General features: G+C 29.2%; 5 protein-coding genes across 8 annotated transcripts; 3 read left to right on the top strand and 2 right to left on the bottom strand.

The window, feature by feature from the left end:
- Positions 1-413: 413 nt before the first annotated feature.
- Positions 414-2,524, bottom strand: LOC126842937 (mitochondrial potassium channel-like). Of its 3 annotated transcripts, none has more exons than XM_050580178.1 (2): positions 2,384-2,524; positions 414-1,416 (listed from the first exon to the last, which is right to left on the bottom strand). In XM_050580178.1, exon 2 carries the CDS (start codon positions 1,376-1,378, stop codon positions 545-547), a length of 834 nt encoding a protein of 277 aa, XP_050436135.1. In that variant the 5' UTR covers positions 1,379-1,416; positions 2,384-2,524; the 3' UTR covers positions 414-544. The 3 variants fall into 3 exon arrangements, with proteins under 3 accessions (XP_050436135.1, XP_050436137.1, XP_050436136.1); XM_050580180.1 differs by lacking the exon at positions 2,384-2,524 and adding an exon at positions 2,133-2,268; XM_050580179.1 differs by lacking the exon at positions 2,384-2,524 and adding an exon at positions 1,807-2,014.
- A 41-nt stretch (positions 2,525-2,565) lies between these two features.
- LOC126842936 (apoptotic chromatin condensation inducer in the nucleus) lies at positions 2,566-7,696 on the top strand. 2 transcript variants are annotated; one of them, XM_050580176.1, is made up of 2 exons: positions 2,566-3,523; positions 5,412-7,691. In XM_050580176.1, exons 1-2 carry the CDS (start codon positions 3,049-3,051, stop codon positions 7,187-7,189), a joined length of 2,253 nt encoding a protein of 750 aa, XP_050436133.1. In that variant the 5' UTR covers positions 2,566-3,048; the 3' UTR covers positions 7,190-7,691. The 2 variants fall into 2 exon arrangements, with proteins under 2 accessions (XP_050436133.1, XP_050436134.1); XM_050580177.1 differs by lacking the exon at positions 2,566-3,523 and adding an exon at positions 4,627-4,783 and having other exon boundaries at positions 5,412-7,696.
- A 573-nt stretch (positions 7,697-8,269) lies between these two features.
- Positions 8,270-9,270, bottom strand: LOC126843244 (thyroid transcription factor 1-associated protein 26 homolog). The gene is made up of 3 exons (XM_050580632.1): positions 9,060-9,270; positions 8,636-8,768; positions 8,270-8,547 (listed from the first exon to the last, which is right to left on the bottom strand). The coding sequence occupies exons 1-3, from the start codon at positions 9,136-9,138 to the stop codon at positions 8,307-8,309; spliced, it is 453 nt and encodes a 150-aa protein (XP_050436589.1). The 5' UTR covers positions 9,139-9,270; the 3' UTR covers positions 8,270-8,306.
- A 178-nt stretch (positions 9,271-9,448) lies between these two features.
- On the top strand, positions 9,449-12,002 carry LOC126843018 (ribosome maturation protein SBDS). Its single transcript, XM_050580312.1, has 5 exons — positions 9,449-9,704; positions 9,771-9,991; positions 10,063-10,172; positions 10,985-11,152; positions 11,829-12,002. The coding sequence occupies exons 1-5, from the start codon at positions 9,574-9,576 to the stop codon at positions 11,955-11,957; spliced, it is 759 nt and encodes a 252-aa protein (XP_050436269.1). The 5' UTR covers positions 9,449-9,573; the 3' UTR covers positions 11,958-12,002.
- Positions 12,003-13,973: 1,971 nt separating this feature from the next.
- On the top strand, positions 13,974-16,731 carry LOC126843001 (15-hydroxyprostaglandin dehydrogenase [NAD(+)]-like). The gene is made up of 6 exons (XM_050580290.1): positions 13,974-14,235; positions 14,318-14,441; positions 14,619-14,731; positions 15,332-15,508; positions 15,628-15,785; positions 16,502-16,731. The coding sequence occupies exons 1-6, from the start codon at positions 14,143-14,145 to the stop codon at positions 16,602-16,604; spliced, it is 768 nt and encodes a 255-aa protein (XP_050436247.1). The 5' UTR covers positions 13,974-14,142; the 3' UTR covers positions 16,605-16,731.
- Positions 16,732-17,648: the final 917 nt, after the last annotated feature.

Below are 17,648 nucleotides of genomic sequence, written 5' to 3'. Positions count from 1 at the left end.
TACAACAAATTGAAGTGTAATATTTTTTTTATCAAGGTAAAACAATTAGTTTCAATTATGTATTTTGAAAAAAATACTTATCAGTCATCAAGTCATGTCATGTTATTCAAGAAAACAAAAATATTAACTTCAACAAAAAAAAGTATGTCTAGTATTGTTTATGATATGAATTACGTTACTACAATATTTTAAAATGCATATAATACTAATTTTACCTACTATAATACTTGTAAAAAAACTATTACAATAATAATTATCACTTATGTACAAATTATATCATTTATTATCATGAATCTATGAATAGAAAATTGGTAACAGGGTTTAAAATAATTTATCTAATTTATCACAGTAGCTCATTGCGTATTTTTAAAAACAGTAATCATTGATCATTAATTAAAATACTGCGAGTTGGCTACAAAATGTTCAGTAATTTATAATTAAGCAAAAAATAAAATATTTTAATTCATACGGGGAACACTTTTATTAAATACAAATTATCAACAATTAATAATATAAATTTAACTAAAAGAGACTAAAAGTAATTTCAAAAAAACCTGGAAATAATGTAAGCAGAAATTGTTATAATTGTACAATTAATAGCCGTTAATACAACTACATCGCGATTAGTATAATTCAATTTTAAACTAGTTTCTAAATTTTCATCAGATTTTTGAAATTGTATTGATTGTTTTTCAACAGTTTTATTTTGACTTTGTATTTGTAACAATAAATTTTTTATTTGATCAGTCTGTAACGAGTTGGATGTATCTAATTTTGCTTCCAAGACCATTCGTTTAAACTCGTTCATTTTCCAAGCATTTATTATAGTACTTCCAATTATACCAATAACTGTACCTAATATGGATCCAACAATTGAAACATATTTTGTCCGTTCAGCCTGTATTCTTTCTCGATCATGACTATCTTTAAGAGTAGTTGAAAGCAATATGAAGCTATCTCTTTCTTCTTTTTCACTTATACTGACCTGGTCGACTATAATATTTTCATTTTTTAATAATGCATGCTCTTGAGTAACTAATTCAATATACCTGTCTTCTGATCTTGAAGTATTTAGAAGTTCATTACGAATATCTTTGAGTTTGTTTTGAACAGCTCTTAACTCGACTGATGCTTCCCTCCTCTTGTCTTGGGCAATCATAAATTGTTTTTGGGATTCTAATACTCTATCCTGAGCAATTCGAACTTCTCTCAAGCCTGTCACCCGTTCATACCACGATACAACTTTATCATAATCAGGACGATACGTCGCAAGCTTATTGTATAATTCAGCTTTAGTATTAGTTGTTTGTGATAATTTATTTAGAGTTTTGTGCTTAGCTAATTTATAAATTTCTTGAATTTGATTTTGATATTTCATGATAGTATAGTATACAGTTCTTCTGTGTGAAGATGCATCTAAAAATAATAAAACGAATTTTAAAATGTTTAGGATTGAATATTATTTCAAAATAATAATCGATGATTCTTATTCACTATGTAAAATTAAATATACATAAATTGACGCAACTAGTGGGAGGAGGATTGGGGAAGATCAAATCCTTTTAAACTAGTTCAGGTTTCAAAAAAATTCAGTAACCAATCAGACACAGTCACCAAGTAAGGTTTGAAATTCTAAGGGAGTTTTAAGAGTTTTAATAAAGCTCGAACTTCCAAAGATTAAGATAAAGTTGAAGGGAGAAGCTTGGATTATTTTTACATAAGATATGTATTTAATTTAAATATAAAAGTAAAACCAAAGAGATATTTTAATGTTCATAGTAGTTAATAGAAATAGATATTACTAACCAAAGGAAAACCTATATAAACTACCATCAAATTACTGGAATGAAGTAAGACAATCAGTTTAAGAAGTAAACTCCATCAGTATGGCCGCTTAAGTATATTCACATAAATGAATAATATGTAAATAATAAGTTAATATGTAAACTAATAATAAAAACAAAATGTGATAGTTAAAACGTGTATAGAATTTCTTTCTTTGTAAATTAAATCATAGAAAAAATGCAATACAACATATTGCAATTTAAATTGTATGACCTCTAAAATGTGAGCTGAATTAAAAAATAAAAAATGTCGACTGATAAAATGTTTAGTATTAATTTATAACATACCTAATAGGTAAGTATTATAAACGTATTTTTTTGAAAAATAAATAAAAATTAAAAAAATACGTCATGACATTTACTTAATGAAAATTAAAAAATAAATTCTAGTATTTTTTTTTTACAACTGATATGAATCTATAAATTAAAATTCAAAATTATACAAGATGGTTAGGTGTAACGTCTACACACATAAATCATGTCTGACAAATAAAATTAAATATTAATGAATAATTATACAATAATTGTGATTTTAGTACCTATACTGCATTAGCTGTTGCCTGTTAGCTGTTATTCATGTTTTCGTGTTTAGTCTTAGTATCTACTTACTACTTGGCTGTAGTTATAAAATGGTCAGTGAACCAATCATAATAGATTACAGTTATCAACTGTCATTTACACGGTTACCAACTTATTTTGTCTTAACCAATACGACTTTAAAATGTCTATACAAATTATAAAATTTAAATTAAGTTTTTAATTTGGTTTGCTATTGACTTGGACAAAATTTTTTTATAAATTGGTTTTCTCTACATTTTCTAGTCATAATATTTTTATTTAATTTGATTGGAAAAAATTTATCGTGGTGAAAGTTGATGTCGATGAAATGTGTTTGTGTTGATAAACGATTAAAATGGCCGCCGTTTCGTTTTGAGTACAACAATATTTTGGTGCTTACTAATTCGGAAAACTTAATTCAGTAAGGAAATATCTGTAAAATTCATTAATAAATGGACAAAATTATTAACAAACTTTTTTGTAAGTTTTGTGCGATAAAATAAATATTGTGAGTGATACTATGTTTACCCAAGTTCTATAATGCATGTGTGTTATTTTTTGATGATTATGTTGTAAATATTTGTAATGACTCAAGTTAGTGATTACATGATAGCGCAATAATAAAATAACGTTAACATTTTATAAAATGAGTAAGAGGACTGGTCGGAAACCAAAGCGTACGTCAAAGCGACGTACTAGACGGCATTCATCTACTTCGGAAACTGAGTCGGTCGATGAGGTACCAGTTAAGACCCGTGCTAGTAGCAAAGTTGATGAGACTGAAAAAAAGGTCGCACTAACAATTAAGCTTCCAAAGCCAGATGATTGTAATGATGATAGTTCGACGGGTATGTGGAAGGTAGAATGCTCAAATGGATCGGATGGAGATATCCAGAAGTTAAAAATTAGTTTGAGGCGCTCCCCAAAAGATTTGTTAAGAGAACAGGCAGCTGAAGCAAAATATGCAGCTGTAGCAGGAAAAAAAGATAAAGAAGAGGCCGCAGGAAGCTCTTCTCTCAATTCTTCTATTTTAGATGGCAGTGTTTCAAACTATTTAGAACAGTTTGGAAGTACTGTTGCAAATGATGAAGACCAAACTGACGCCGATTCCAATGATCAAGGTAATTCATTTTTTTTCATCTGTACAAGATATAATATTACACACATTTATAAGATATACTTATACGGGATGGCACATAATGAATATCAGAAATTCAACATAACCTATTATATAAAAAAAAAAAATTACAATTTTAAATGTGTATTATAATACTCAACAAAGTAAAACTACATGTTCTATGTTTCTTCATACATTTAAATATTATTTGATAGACATATTATTTTTCTCAACGTTACTAGTATTAAATTAAAGTATGTAGTTGAAAACTGATTTAATTATTTAAACAAGTGGATAGTTATTTATGAATTTTTTTTAATTATTATTTGCGTTGCGCTGATGTTTACTGTAATATACAGTATTTGTCTTTAGTTACTAATATATTATTTAATTCTTTCTTTTTTCTTGTTTTACTTGATATTTTTTAGAAGTACGGTAATTGTTAAAATTTTAAATTATACTGATACTTAAAATTTGAATAAAATATCAAGTTTTCATTATAATAATATACAAATTTTCATTTTATTATTGGTAAGTTGCATTTAATATAAACAATAAAACATTTCATTTTTGGACTTATTAAATAACACAATGAAGAAAAAATTTAATAGATTTATTACCGGTCAATTAACAAGAACTATTATTAGTTGTTTTTACTTTTTTTTATTTAACCAATAATTGATTCCATTTTTTCCTGTTAACAAATACTTATTTTTCAAATATTGCATAAAATAAAAACAAACTAAAAACATTTATAAAATAATGTAACACCAACAAAACACACTAGTTTAGTAACATTAAACTATTTCATTACAAACGTCTAATAAGAATAGTAGAAAAAAAATATCTTGAAAATCGTATTTTGATAACTATTTCTAGCAATAATACTGTAATTGTAAAAACCCTAGATAAAATAAAATATTGCCATTTATTATCATTTTATATTTATCACATTACCCATTTCAGATAATGTCACAACAGTTAGTTATGAAGATAGTAAATTAAAAATTTGCGATGTACCTCTTTTGGCTGATTCATTATGATTTTTTTATAAATTAACTAATTACTATACCTAGTAGTTTTCTTGTAATATTTCTTGCTTTCATCAGCGTTAAAATATTTTAGCAGCTTTTAATGAGTTTGCAAATGTTCTCGTTTATGTTATAAATCTGATTTAAAATTTAACTGTTATAAAACTATAGCTTGACAACACTATTTTGAACACTTCTGTTTTAAATGATGCATACTTTCCATGTTATTACATGTAGGTACATAATATTGTTTACAATTACAATGTTATTTTTAATAATTTTTTATCAACATTTTTTTTACCTTTGTAAGGTGTTGAAACTAGGTCTTATTGATTTCCAATCAAATGTTTTTGTTCATTTTTTAATTACCAAAAGGAAAACTCAAGAACTTCATTTTAACTGGTCGTAAATATGGAAGGTTGTTATTAAAATTTGTATATTCGAATATTTCATTTTTAAAAATGTATATTTGAATAACTCAAATAAATGAATTAATTGGTTGAAAAATTATAATAGTACGCTAAACTTAGCAGTTTTTAGGGACCTTCCAAATACTCTTTGATTTATAAGTCTGATTTCCAACATACATATATTCATCCAACAGTCTATTTTATTATTATAAGTCTAGAAAATGTAACTAATTTGCATAGCTTCTATGTGTTATGAATTATGATAGCACTATCAGTATTCTGTTGCAATTAGCTACTTTTATATAAAAAAAAATAATTATCGAGTAAAAAATTGTTAATTACAGTAATTAAATTCTACTAATATTTTAATCTATTTTGTGAAATTTATTTTCTTTTATTATATGTTATAATGCTTTATTAATGTTTGTTGTGTACTTATTTATAATTTCAGTGGATGCTGTAAGTTCATTGGTAGTGTCCTCATTCAGTCAAGAGACTATAAATCAGCGTGACAATATACATACAGATAGTGGTGATATGATACCAGAAGTTACACCTCAACAACAAGAAGAAGATGTAGAAAATACAAATATTGATATTAATAAGCTCATTGATACAGCTGAAACTAATGAAGTAGTTGAACATATTACAGAAGAAATTATGCAAGTTCAACCAAGCGAAACACCCAGTCTATCTGAACAATCATCTTTAGTTACAACATTACAGTCAAATGTTTCAGAATGTATACTTCCAGAGCCTGTTGTTGAGGACAAACCGGTTGAAAGTATTTCATCACCAACTGTCGCAGAGGAATCACAAGAACCGCCTGTCCAGATTCAGGAAGTAGTACCGGGAACTACTGAGGGTGTAATAAATGATTTAAATACATCTGTTTTGTCAGATGAAACAGTTCAGAAAAGCGTTTCTGATGAAGTTCAAGTAGAAGAAATGAACACAACAGACCCTGTTAATGATTCTGAACAAATGGAAGATGTTGTGCAGCTGACAGTTGGATCCCCCGACTTAGTTGATGAAGAAGAAGCTAAAACAGTAGAAGAAACTTCTCATGTACAATCATCAGACATTCTTGTGGTTAAACAAGACGATATAATTAGAGATCCAATGTTGGAAGACAAACAAACGTTAGCTGAAACACCAAAATTAATAACTACTCATCCAAAGCGAAAATGGGGTTCTTGTAAAACAAGAATACCTATAACGATAAGTCCTTTTACATTAGGAACAATTATAGAATCTAATGGTGATTCTTTTGGCGATAATGGTGAGTATCGTTCGGAAGAAGGAGAAATACAAAAGACAGATTCTGAAGAAGAACACATAAACGAAGAGGCCATGGATATTAATGATACTATGTTAATCGATATTGAAGCCGTTGACTATGAAGCGCCTGAAGAAGAAGAAAAAGCAGAGCATGAAGACAGCAAATCTGAGAAATCAAATGAAGAAGAACTTGTTGACAAAGAACCCAAAAAGAAAACGCCTACAAAGCGTACAACAACGACAAATGTAATACATATATCAAATCTTGTTCGACCGTTTACAGTAGGTCAGTTGAGAGATTTGTTACAGAGAACTGGAAAAATTGTTCCCAACGGATTTTGGATTGACGCAATAAAATCTCAATGTATTGTAGAGTATGAAAATGAAGATCAAGCTGTGGAAACAGTATATGCACTTAATGAATCCCAGTGGCCGTCGACTAATCCTAAATTTTTGAAAGTAGTTTTTACTAACAAAGAAGAATTAAACAAAGCATTAAATGGAACGTATTTAGATCAGTCAGATAGGCAAAAAGTGAAAAAAGTTGAAAAACTAAGAGTGCAGGTTGACAACCATAATATAATATTACGGGAATGGGACAGAGGTAAATTGGAAGATATGAATGGGGAGGATGACACATCAAATAAAAGAAAATTAACTGATGATAACAATGAAATTAAAGAAAAAAAAACAAGAAAAGATGGCAAAGATTCACCAGACAAACGTAAGAAATCTAAATCGAAGACCCCTGAGCGAGTTCCGACGAAGAGCTTAGATGAGTTATTCCGAAAAACCAAAACTACTCCAACCTTATATTGGTCTCCATTGTCTGCTGAACAGATTGCCGAGAAGGAAGACCAGCGTCGTAAACATTTAGCAGATATAGAAAGATCACAAAAGACCAATCGCAGGAGACGAGATAATAATCATTATCCTAGAAGACGTTAGTTTTTATATATATAAGAAGTATTTTATTTATAAAAGTGGAAAACCTACATTTTATACAAATTGGTGCCTTCGAGTTTTGTCACCACACCGAAAGGTTAACTCATTTAACTCATAGTAAAAACAACAATTATTGTAGGCTTATTTTTCTTATTGTTTTTTTTTTTATTTAGGGACTACAAATCCACACACTGTTTATATGATAATCTTATTATAAATCGTCTTTGCGTTAAATAATTTTATTTATCATAATAAAGACTGTATAGAATGAAATTACCTACTGTTATTTTTGTATTTATGTGATGTTACAAGTTCATTTAGTTCTTTATACTGTTTGCCCAAAGAGGCTGCACACGTTTACTGTGTTTAACAATAACATACATAATTTATATATTATTTGTTTGGGCTAACATATTTGTCAATAGCATTATATTTGTTAATACCTAAGTACTGTACAAATGATTTAAAAGCTATTAAAATTTTTACTGATCATATAATATAAGAAAAAAATTTATTACTTTGAATGCATATTTTTGTACCTGTTGGTTGTCATTCTAAAAATCATGGGACTTGTAAATGTAAGATTCCAGTTAGCAGTTATTTTTTAAGTATTTAGCAATTAAATAATCGAATAATGATTTATTTGCATCAGTTTGATTTGCTCTAACGATGTGTACTATCTGGCATTTGTACTTGGTCTTTATAATTGTTTTAGATGCTACAATCAATCACTAATATGTTGAATTTTGATTTTGCGTAATTTTTATTTGGTGGCATTTTTTACTTCTTATAAAATATTTTATTATTGAATATAAAATTTAATATTTTGATTTACTTTTTTCTTATTTTATAGTTATATTTTAAAAAATTATTGTTTTGTGCAAGTTAAAAAAAAATCTTTATTCTACTTATACATAAATCACTTTTCTACTATTCATGTCTTGCGCATATAAACAAAACAATTTGAGCGAGTTACAGAAATATTTGGAGGAGGAAGGGACTAAGCTTATAACTTTGCTTATATATAAAACAATATTAATAAATGCAATGACATTAATATTATTTGTAGTAATTCAAATGTCATTTCTTTATAACAAAACAATTTTTATTTAAAGTAATGTTAGTTATTACACACATCAGCTTCTATCTTTTCCAACAAAAGTTCTAATCTTCCTTTCATTACTGGCTGACCTTTTCTTGTATTTTTACATAGTTTCTTGTTTTTATATTTTTTTTTATTTTTATATGTTTCTAATGCCTTTTGAATTTCTTCTTTTCGCTTTGACGCTTCTAAGCGTCTAGCCTTTTTATCTTCTTGAAGTCTATTGTAGTGTTCTTGAGCTTCTTTAAATGGATTAAATCTATTTAAAAAGTAAGTTTTTTTGAAAAAAATATTTTACGTATAACTATAATAATAATGACCTAAGTCAGTATGACAGTAATTCTCACCTCATGGATCCAAGACTAGATTTAGATTCATTATTATTTGAAATATTTTTATTTTTTTGGCTATCTGTCTCGCTTAATTCTTTATAATATTTTTTAATTACTGCCTTTTTACGGCGCTCTTCCCATTCCTGAACTGAAAACAATATGTTTGGTAAAGTTACACACACAAATAATCATGTTTAAATTCATATTGAGCTATATGCCTATATTATTACAAAAGTTAAAACCGTATAAATATACTTAGTTCAAGTTACTAAGCACATTTAAGGTATATTATATTTAAATTACTGAATAATTAAAATAAAAAAATTCAGAACTTTAATTTAGCCCTTGTTACTGATTTACAACTTTTTTAGCTCGGACAAACAGAAAAACTTCAATTTTGTTTATACGTATATGTGATTATTATTAATTTTATACTTACTTTTTTGTTTTTTGCTGTACTGTTTTGTTCGCCATTTTTTTTTGTCGAAAGGTTTTTTCTTATTAGTTACTTCTGACATGATTTTAAATTTATATTATGAACAAATAAAACGGTAGTAATTTTTTTTTAATTTGGCTGGTATTGGAAAAACATATAATGCTACAATTCTGGTGGGTTTTTTATTTATTGGTCATATCACAAATTAAATTAACAAATTAATTCTTATCTAATTCTAGACATTTAATATATTATTATCATACATCATTAGGTCGTTCAAACCATGGTTGAGGGTTTTATATAACGTTTTTGGATTAACGTTATCATTAAAACGGCACATTTTTATAATTTTGATAAAATTATCTGTGATATTATTATACAGAAGAAAAATATGCAATCATTCACATTGCACAATCACTCACTGTTAATAATTGATATTAGATATTATGTTTAATTAAATTTAAAACAAGTTATTACTTATTAGTTGTAGAAAAAGTTGTTCTAATAAATTAAAATAATGTCGAAAATATTTACTCCTACTAATCAGATTAGATTAACAAACGTAGCCGTTGTGCGTATGAAAAAAGGCGGCAAACGTTTCGAAATAGCATGTTATAAAAATAAGGTCGTTTCGTGGAGGAATGGGATGTACGTATTGTAAAAAAAAATAACTAATGAAAAGAGTCAACTTATTTTGTCCGTTGCGATTTGCAGAGAGAAAGATATAGATGAAGTTTTACAAACGCATACAGTATTCACTAATGTCTCTAAAGGACAGGCAGCCAAAAAAGAAGACTTACAAAAGATATTCGAAACTGATGATGTGACTAAAGTTTGTAAGCATATATTAGAAAAAGGAGAATTACAAATATCTGATAAAGAAAGATCAGCACAGTTGGATGCATCGTTTAAGGATATCGCCACAATTGTAGCTGGTATAACCTTTGAGATTTTTTTAGCCAAGTATAAAATGACAACAATAACGAATATAACTTATTTTTTGTAGATAAGTGTGTTAATCCTGAAACAAAAAGACCGTATTCAGTAACAATGGTAGAAAAAGCTATGAAAGACGTGCATTATTCAGTAAAACCTAATAGAAATTCAAAACAACAAGTAAGTATTAATTTTACATGACGTTATAAGCAACATTTTTTTTGTTTGTTAAGTGTTATAAGTGTATAATTATTATGTTTAAGGGTTTTTATTATTATTTTATTACATATAACCATAAGTGCTCAAGTTTTTTCTAGGTTTGAGAGTATTATTTTCTTTCAGCAATTTATATTTAATTATGTGTATACCGACACCAAGATGGCAAAGGTTGTAATTGAACATCATACTTACTTTTGAAGCTATAAGCTAAAATTTTATATTCTTTTTTAAACATATTTTGTTGGTTAGGAGTTTTGATGAAATTACAAATTACCTATTCTGTTTACTTTTTTCAATAACAATGTGCTTGAAAGCTTATCTAAGAAGACCTTTTACTATGTTGAGGGATTTCCTTCGCCTGCTATCTATTATTGTTCTCTTATTTGTATCACATGACTGAAGACCTATGAAGACCTGTTTACACCTAGCAACATTTTGAAAACATTGTCTCTCATTTCCTGTTTAGTTGATCAGGAAAATAGTATTGAGAATGGGTGGGAAAGCAGGGATGAAATATTTTGGTATTGAAGTTTGTTTGAGGCTAGGTTTTATTAGCATTGGTTTAGAAAAGGAATTTAGTCAAATTGGTTAATTATATTTTCTATTAGTTTTGATTTGAGAAGTCGATACATACTATTTACTGTGCTACGTTTGGGGCCGTCCTATTAATACATATATAAAGTAAAATTACTAATTCAAAGTTAAATACTTAAGTATAATTATCTAAAACTGTTAGCTTTGTTATTTATTTATGTATATATTTATATATCTAGGCTCTCGAAGTCATACAGTTAATAAAGTCTGTACTTCCAATAGACAGAGCAATGATGAGACTTAAAGTTGAATCATCGAGTAAAGAAGCAAAGAAATTTAAAGACAAGTTCTCTGCGTTGGCATCATCTGTCGAGTCTGTCAGTATGGAATCTGGAGAACTCTCAATGGTGTGTTTGGTTTTATTTAAGTTCAGTAGTTTTTTGTTTTTGATGTCTTGATATGATAAAAATGTGTTCTCACCTACGTATTTTTTGTTGAAAATAACTCATTCTACTTCAGATGTACTGTTCCTAAGAATACTCTGATTTAAGTTTTGAAAAAATATTTGAATTCTCCATAATATTTTCAAGGCATCGATTGTGTCATAGTTTTAAAACATTTTTTTGTTAACTAATTTATTTATTTTAAAAAACTTAATAATTGCAGTTTTTTTACAATGAAATAATTAATTAACAAATAATAATTTTAAAATGTGCCACAATTGATGCCTTGAAAATGTTATGAAGAATTTAAATATTTTTTCAAGGCTTAAATCGGAGTATTCTTAGAAACAGTACATGTTTGAAGTAGAAACATCTATTTTTGTACAAAAATAGATCATACATGCATTATAAAAATTGAAAAAAAAAAAATTAAATATCAAAATTGATTCTCCTTTTTTATGGTAATATTTATGTTTAAACATTTTTGCTTAAAGTAAAGTTTTAGTGAAAAATTGCCTATACAATGCGCTTTACTAAATGCTAGTAGATGCCGTTTTAATGCTTCTTTGGCATACATTTTCTAAAGCCTTAATTCCTATTGGCAACCACAATAAATAATACACTTTTTTTTTATTTCTAGGTTTTACTCATCGATCCCGGTATTTACAGGCAGTTGGATGAACTTATACGGTCAGATCCAAAGGGTACAACTTACATGGAGGTTTTGAGCTTAAAAGAAATTGTTGAAGGAGATACATTGTTGGATTAAATTAGTTAATTATATTTTCCCGTGAAATGTAATAATACTATTTAATTGTACAGTATTTTTATTTTACTTCCTATGTAATATATTATTTTGTTACCTTACATAAAGTCAAAAACTTTGACACTGATTTTCCTTTTTATAATATTCGGAACTCGTTACGTCATTACTTTGACTACAAACGATGAATTGGATTTTAGGAAAATGACAGATGAACTTGGGAGCGTATGAATGTAAACAATTTTCTGCCTTATATCTCAGATCATTGAATCTCCTATTGACTATTATGAGGGGTCTGATTTGTTTTAAGTTACCTGATACATTGTGAAAAAAAAAATTGATTGAAAAATAATCAATGTAAACGAAAACAGAGTGGTTATTGTTTGTGTATCGTTAAAATATAAAAATTGTAAAAGTCAAGTTTTCAGTAAATAAGCAACATGTATGGTAAATGTCTATAAACTCTTGTCGTAATTAATAATGTACATACCATAAACCTTCAGTTTGGATAAGTTAACAAGAGATAACCTCGAGGCTTGAATAGATATTGAGGTCGAAGTTTATTTCTTATAAATAAATGTGTATTTTTATGAATTACCTAAATGTGGTATAATGTGAATGTGCGTCAGTACTTTGAAGGTAAAATTTATCCACGGAGGCAAACGAACTGAAATAGAAATTACATGGTCTTGCGTATGATGTGGATTTGGCTGTGTACTATCAAGACCAAAACGAACACCAAAGCGCAGTTAGCCTATCATATTTTGTACTTATAATATGCAGTTAGTATATTATCCATATTGTAAAACGTTGACGATTCAGTGAACTTTTCGATCAACATGCCTGGAGGGACGTTAATCGTAGGGCTACCAGCAGTTAGGCTGCTGATGTTTTTTTTTTTTTATATTCATTATCAACTAAAATAAATGTTTAATTTAAGAACGACGAAAAAACAAAACGTATACAATTAGTAGAATGACTAGAAATGCTCTAGCGCCTAAATAAATAGATAGGCAACTTAACCTACACCAAAATTAAACAATCCGTGGCTTCTACACCTGCGTATTTTTGGTCGAAAACGACTCGTTCTACTCCAAACGTACTGTTATTAAGAATACCCAGATTTAAGTTTTGAAAAAATGTTTGGATTCTTCATGACATTTTCAAGGCATCGATCATATTTTTAAAAATATTTTTTGTTAATTAATTTAGTTAAAAAAAAGTTAATAATTGCAGTTTTTTTCACTAAAAAAATTAAGTGACTAAAAATAGCAAAGTTTATATGTTATATAACTTGTTCTTGGTAACATGCTAAAACTACTATTTTAAATAATAATTTTGGGAGAGCTAAGCCTCCTCCCCTCCCGATGTCTGCCTATATCCATTATCTATTGTTCATAATAACTCTTTCGGTTGGGTGTTGGGTTATCTAGTTTCAGTTTTTAAAATCGTAGAGGTATAAAATTAATGAGCCATTTTGGCAGAAGTAATAGAGAAAAGATTGAGGAGGGAAACAACCGCGGATCGGATGACCAACTTGAATTTTATGCCAGGAAGGTCAACAATAGAGCAAAATATATTTTCATCAAGACTGGTCCTATTAGGACGTATAGTTTTGAATAAGAAAAGCGTCCCAAGAATTAAAAAAATGTACCTATGCGTGTAATAGATTATGTGTATGGAAAATTAAAACTAGGTTAGTTGCTAGCTAAAAATGTGTGTGGCGAAGCAGAGGTGAGAAATTTTGTTAGGAATTTAGTTCATATGGCGTTCATCAACGGTCGCAGCGATGCTTGGATTTTTAAATCATTTTCTCAATCGCTACATAATGATATTATGGCCACGAAATGAAATGCACAGCCTCGTTTAAGTGAAATGGTGGAATTTGGCCGTAATAGTTGTTATCGGCATAGACAAATACATACTATGGAGTATTGTTATCAGAAGATGAGATGTTTCAATAATGATTTATTTATCTGAACGCGGCGAGCCAGCGATTAATATGATCACAAAACACAGTAAAGTTTAATGTGGTGGTGGTATTGTTGTATTTCATAATATTATACTGGCCCGATTAACCGACACCTGCAATTCATACCTATAATTCCAGTTTCCTACATAATTGTACGGTATTTTCGATGTCGGACGAATGCATGAACGTCACTAATTATTACTAATAATAATAATAGTCATGATATTCAAAGATCAAGTTGCTTTAGTCACGGGTGGTGCTTCGGGTATTGGATTCGAATACGTCAAGTGTTTATTGCAAAACGGCGTAAAGGTATGAAAACGAAAAACAAACATTTCTCCACGACAATTTGAAATCGTCAACTAAATTTAGACCGTCGTTGTTATCATTTTAGGTAGCTGTTAGCGACATAAATTTTCAAGCGTGTAAAACTGCTACTGAACATTTTGCCGTCGAGTATGGAAACGAAAACGTCATTCCCGTACAATGTGATGTCACGGACGATGTTCAGTTTGAAAGTGAGTTCAATTTTTTACTGAGCGGCTTTATCCTTTGGTAAAATACCGTCGAGATTAAGAAATAAGGAAATGTTGGTTTTAATTTATTTTGATTCAATTGAAGGGTTACACATAGGTACCTACTTTTTTTTAAACCGGCCGCTATTTTTGAAATGTTCGATTTTTTTTCATTTACAGATGCATTTAAAACATGCATAGAAAAATATGGAAAATTGGATATTATTATCAATAACGCTGGCGTAATGGACAATTCGTTAGTCAATTGGTCTAACGCAGTCAACGTAAATTATGTACGGTCGTATAAACAAGTTTGATACTTAAGTATTATACATTTTTATGTCGCATTTAGTATAACACTACACCTAGACGCAGGGCCGTCTTAAGATTTGCAGAGACCCTTGAACACATTAAGTTTGGGGCCCTTTGAGAAAACAAAAAAAAATCAATTTTTAAATTTAAGTTGTATTATTCGAGGCCCCCATCAGGCGGGGGTCATGGTAAAGATGGAACTGCCTAGGTCCTCATTATAAAAAAAAATATTATTTTTCATGATTATTGATTACATAGTATAAAAAAAGAGACGGAGAAAAGGAAAATATCGAAGTGTCCGAGATGAGAATGTTGAGTGGACCCTTGGACTTTGGAGCGACTAGGTTGGACTGTAATTAAAATTAATGTGCTGTTTACAATTCTTAACGTAAATGTCGGTTTAAGTTGGCTAACAAGCGATTTTCTGAGGATAAAGTCAGGTCGGCTTTTTTCTTGAACATTGCGTACATAATTATATAAAACTCCTTAAAATCCGGCCGCTTTCAATCGGCGATTCACATAATTTACACTATCATTCACTTTCCTGTTTCTCCACAATATGTAATCGTTTGTGTTCTAAGGGCGGAGTCGTACGAGGAACTATGCTGGCTATAAAGTACATGGGCAAGGCGTACGGGGGCACCGGCGGCACCGTAGTTCAGACGGCGTCGATATTGGCCTACGACAAGAATATGCTATTTTTCCCGGTTTACAGTTCGACGAAAAAAGCGGTTGTAGAATTCACAAAAGCTCTCGGGGTATGTATACTGACACGATAAATTGGAATAGATTTGTTTTTTTTTTTTTACCACAACGAGTGGAATACACACGATAAACGGTACTATGTAAATCGTATTGTCGTTTTTTAACTGTACAGGATCCAAAAAACTTTGACCTGCACGGAATCAGAATGTTATCAATTTGCCCGGGTTTCACTAGGACACCTTTAGCCGTCGACGTTAACAGATCGACGTTTTGGCACGAAGACAACGCTGAAGAATTTTACGAAACCCAAAAACGACTGTCTTATCAAGAGTAAGTATACCACCTGACCGGGCATGTGTATAGGTAGTAAATGTGCCCGAGCCGGGCCAACGACCGGACCCGGGGACTGGGAAACTTCCAGACCAGGTCAGCATGCGTCCTAAAGGATGTGTTAGACTTTAGGAAAGCTACAAAATAGGATCGAATCCTGGTTTGAACATAATCGATTTCAAATATTAACGCTATAATATAAAATAAATTTTAGGCAACTAAAATATTCGAGAGGCTGTAAAGTGAGAAACGATATAGGCTTTACCCAGAAAAAAGGTGCCTAATAATTCTTGTTAATCTATAATATTATACCTATGTTCAAAATAAACCTAAGGAAGTATTGTATCAACGAGGGTCTGGATTTTCGTACAGCCAAAAATTGTGCTTAGGAGAAGACTGAAATCACTATACGTGAAACTAAGAAATTCGTTCGAGAGGAAATTATTAATTGTGGATTTTAATTAATGTAAATTAAAAATATGCCCAACTAAGTCCAAGTACTAACCCGGTGTAAATCATGTACATCGATTATAATAATATATAAGGTGCAATAAAGAACATGTTAAATGCAAGTACTGTGAACAGTGAAATTAATTGATAAAAAAACACGAATAAAATATTGTGTCTCCGTTTAGTGTATATACTTATTTTTATTACTATATTTTGATTAAAATATGAATACTTATAATTTATATTTGTATTATATAAATTATCAGAGCGGAGCACGTGGGAAAGGCTTTAATTGAAATCTTGGAACACGGCAAAAGCGGAGAATCGTGGATTGTTGAAAATACAGAGCCGCCCAAACTTGTTGTTTAATTGATATTAAAATTTAAACTTGCAACCGATTTTATAAAGTATAACTAGCTGCGCTAGTAAAGTATAATAAGGTTAATTTTTAAAAAATGTTTTTTTAATTTAACAATAAATAATATTATTTTTTTAATGTATTCTTTTCATCTTCCACTGTTAAATTTGTGTCGAATGCGCACAGGTCACGCTATCTAGCTGTCTCAAACGCCTCAAAAAGGTAAAAAACAAAATTATCCTTTTATCAGTACATTTATTTCAAGTGTAATGAAGCGCTGTGCCAAGTTTACTAATTAACTTACAACACTTATGGCTTAAAACTAAAATGTGCTTACAAATCCATCTTGATAGGCTTATGTGTGGCGAAGATGATTAATGGATTTTTTAAATATTTAATTGGCAAAATTGAACAAGCTCCAAAAACCTGTATTAGTATAATATAGCTGCCTAGACTATTTATGGAAACAGCATTCAGTAAGGAAGAAAATATATAGACAACATTTTGAGTTAAAAAAAATAAAGTTAGATTAGATAGATATCGGCCATGTTAACTTGATTTCAGGTTAAATTATATATTATATACAAAAAAATTGTATCGATTATCCAAAATTATTACAAGAACAACGATAACTTAATTACATTTAAATTTACTTTAGTTGCACTAAACTCGGGCTTCACAGAAAATTATTTATTATCAATAAAAGTTTTTCCAAGATGAGGTTTTGAAGTATCCACGATTTCTATTTCTTTATAGCACCACAACCACTTGTAATATTTTATCTTATCGCCCTCAACAAATAACAGTTGATGGACCTATGGCATTGGAAATAGTAGTAGTTATGTGTTTTTTTAGCACTCTGCAATTATTATGATTTTTGTAGCACTATAAAAATGTATGCATTTTATTATATTAAGTGCGGCATTTACCAAGGTAATTACTGCGATATATTTTTGAAGTCTTTGTGAACATTTATCCCCAATAATGGTTCAAGTTTTCGCACACATTAATTGTTTATACTAGGTTTTATACTTTTATTGTGACATTTTGTTATT

Source organism: Adelges cooleyi, unplaced genomic scaffold (genome assembly GCF_023614345.1).
Source record: "Adelges cooleyi isolate 19-005CV unplaced genomic scaffold, UGA_ACOO_1.1 ACOO_flye_CR_arks_rails_tigmint_CR_PRNA_574, whole genome shotgun sequence".
Taxonomy (NCBI): Eukaryota; Metazoa; Arthropoda; class Insecta; order Hemiptera; family Adelgidae; genus Adelges; species Adelges cooleyi.
The sequence above is the reverse complement of the archived record's forward strand: the minus strand, read 5'-3'. Positions and strand labels throughout refer to the sequence as shown.

Bases quoted from the DNA above. Each gene is read 5' to 3' on its own strand.
- LOC126842936 (XM_050580176.1), top strand. From the start codon at position 3,049: ATGAGTAAGAGGACTGGTCGGAAACCAAAGCGTACGTCAAAGCGACGT. The intron at 3,524-5,411 runs GTAATTCATTTT...TTATAATTTCAG, and splicing joins CGCCGATTCCAATGATCAAG to TGGATGCTGTAAGTTCATTG.
- LOC126843244 (XM_050580632.1), bottom strand. From the start codon at position 9,138: ATGTCAGAAGTAACTAATAAGAAAAAACCTTTCGACAAAAAAAAATGG. The intron at 8,769-9,059 runs GTAAGTATAAAA...TATTGTTTTCAG, and splicing joins GTACAGCAAAAAACAAAAAA to TTCAGGAATGGGAAGAGCGC. The intron at 8,548-8,635 runs GTGAGAATTACT...CTTTTTAAATAG, and splicing joins TCTAGTCTTGGATCCATGAG to ATTTAATCCATTTAAAGAAG.
- LOC126843018 (XM_050580312.1), top strand. From the start codon at position 9,574: ATGTCGAAAATATTTACTCCTACTAATCAGATTAGATTAACAAACGTA. The intron at 9,992-10,062 runs GTATAACCTTTG...TATTTTTTGTAG, and splicing joins TATCGCCACAATTGTAGCTG to ATAAGTGTGTTAATCCTGAA. The intron at 10,173-10,984 runs GTAAGTATTAAT...TTATATATCTAG, and splicing joins ATAGAAATTCAAAACAACAA to GCTCTCGAAGTCATACAGTT.
- LOC126843001 (XM_050580290.1), top strand. From the start codon at position 14,143: ATGATATTCAAAGATCAAGTTGCTTTAGTCACGGGTGGTGCTTCGGGT. The intron at 14,442-14,618 runs GTGAGTTCAATT...TTTCATTTACAG, and splicing joins GGACGATGTTCAGTTTGAAA to ATGCATTTAAAACATGCATA. The intron at 15,786-16,501 runs GTAAGTATACCA...ATAAATTATCAG, and splicing joins AAACGACTGTCTTATCAAGA to AGCGGAGCACGTGGGAAAGG.
- LOC126842937 (XM_050580178.1), bottom strand. From the start codon at position 1,378: ATGAAATATCAAAATCAAATTCAAGAAATTTATAAATTAGCTAAGCAC.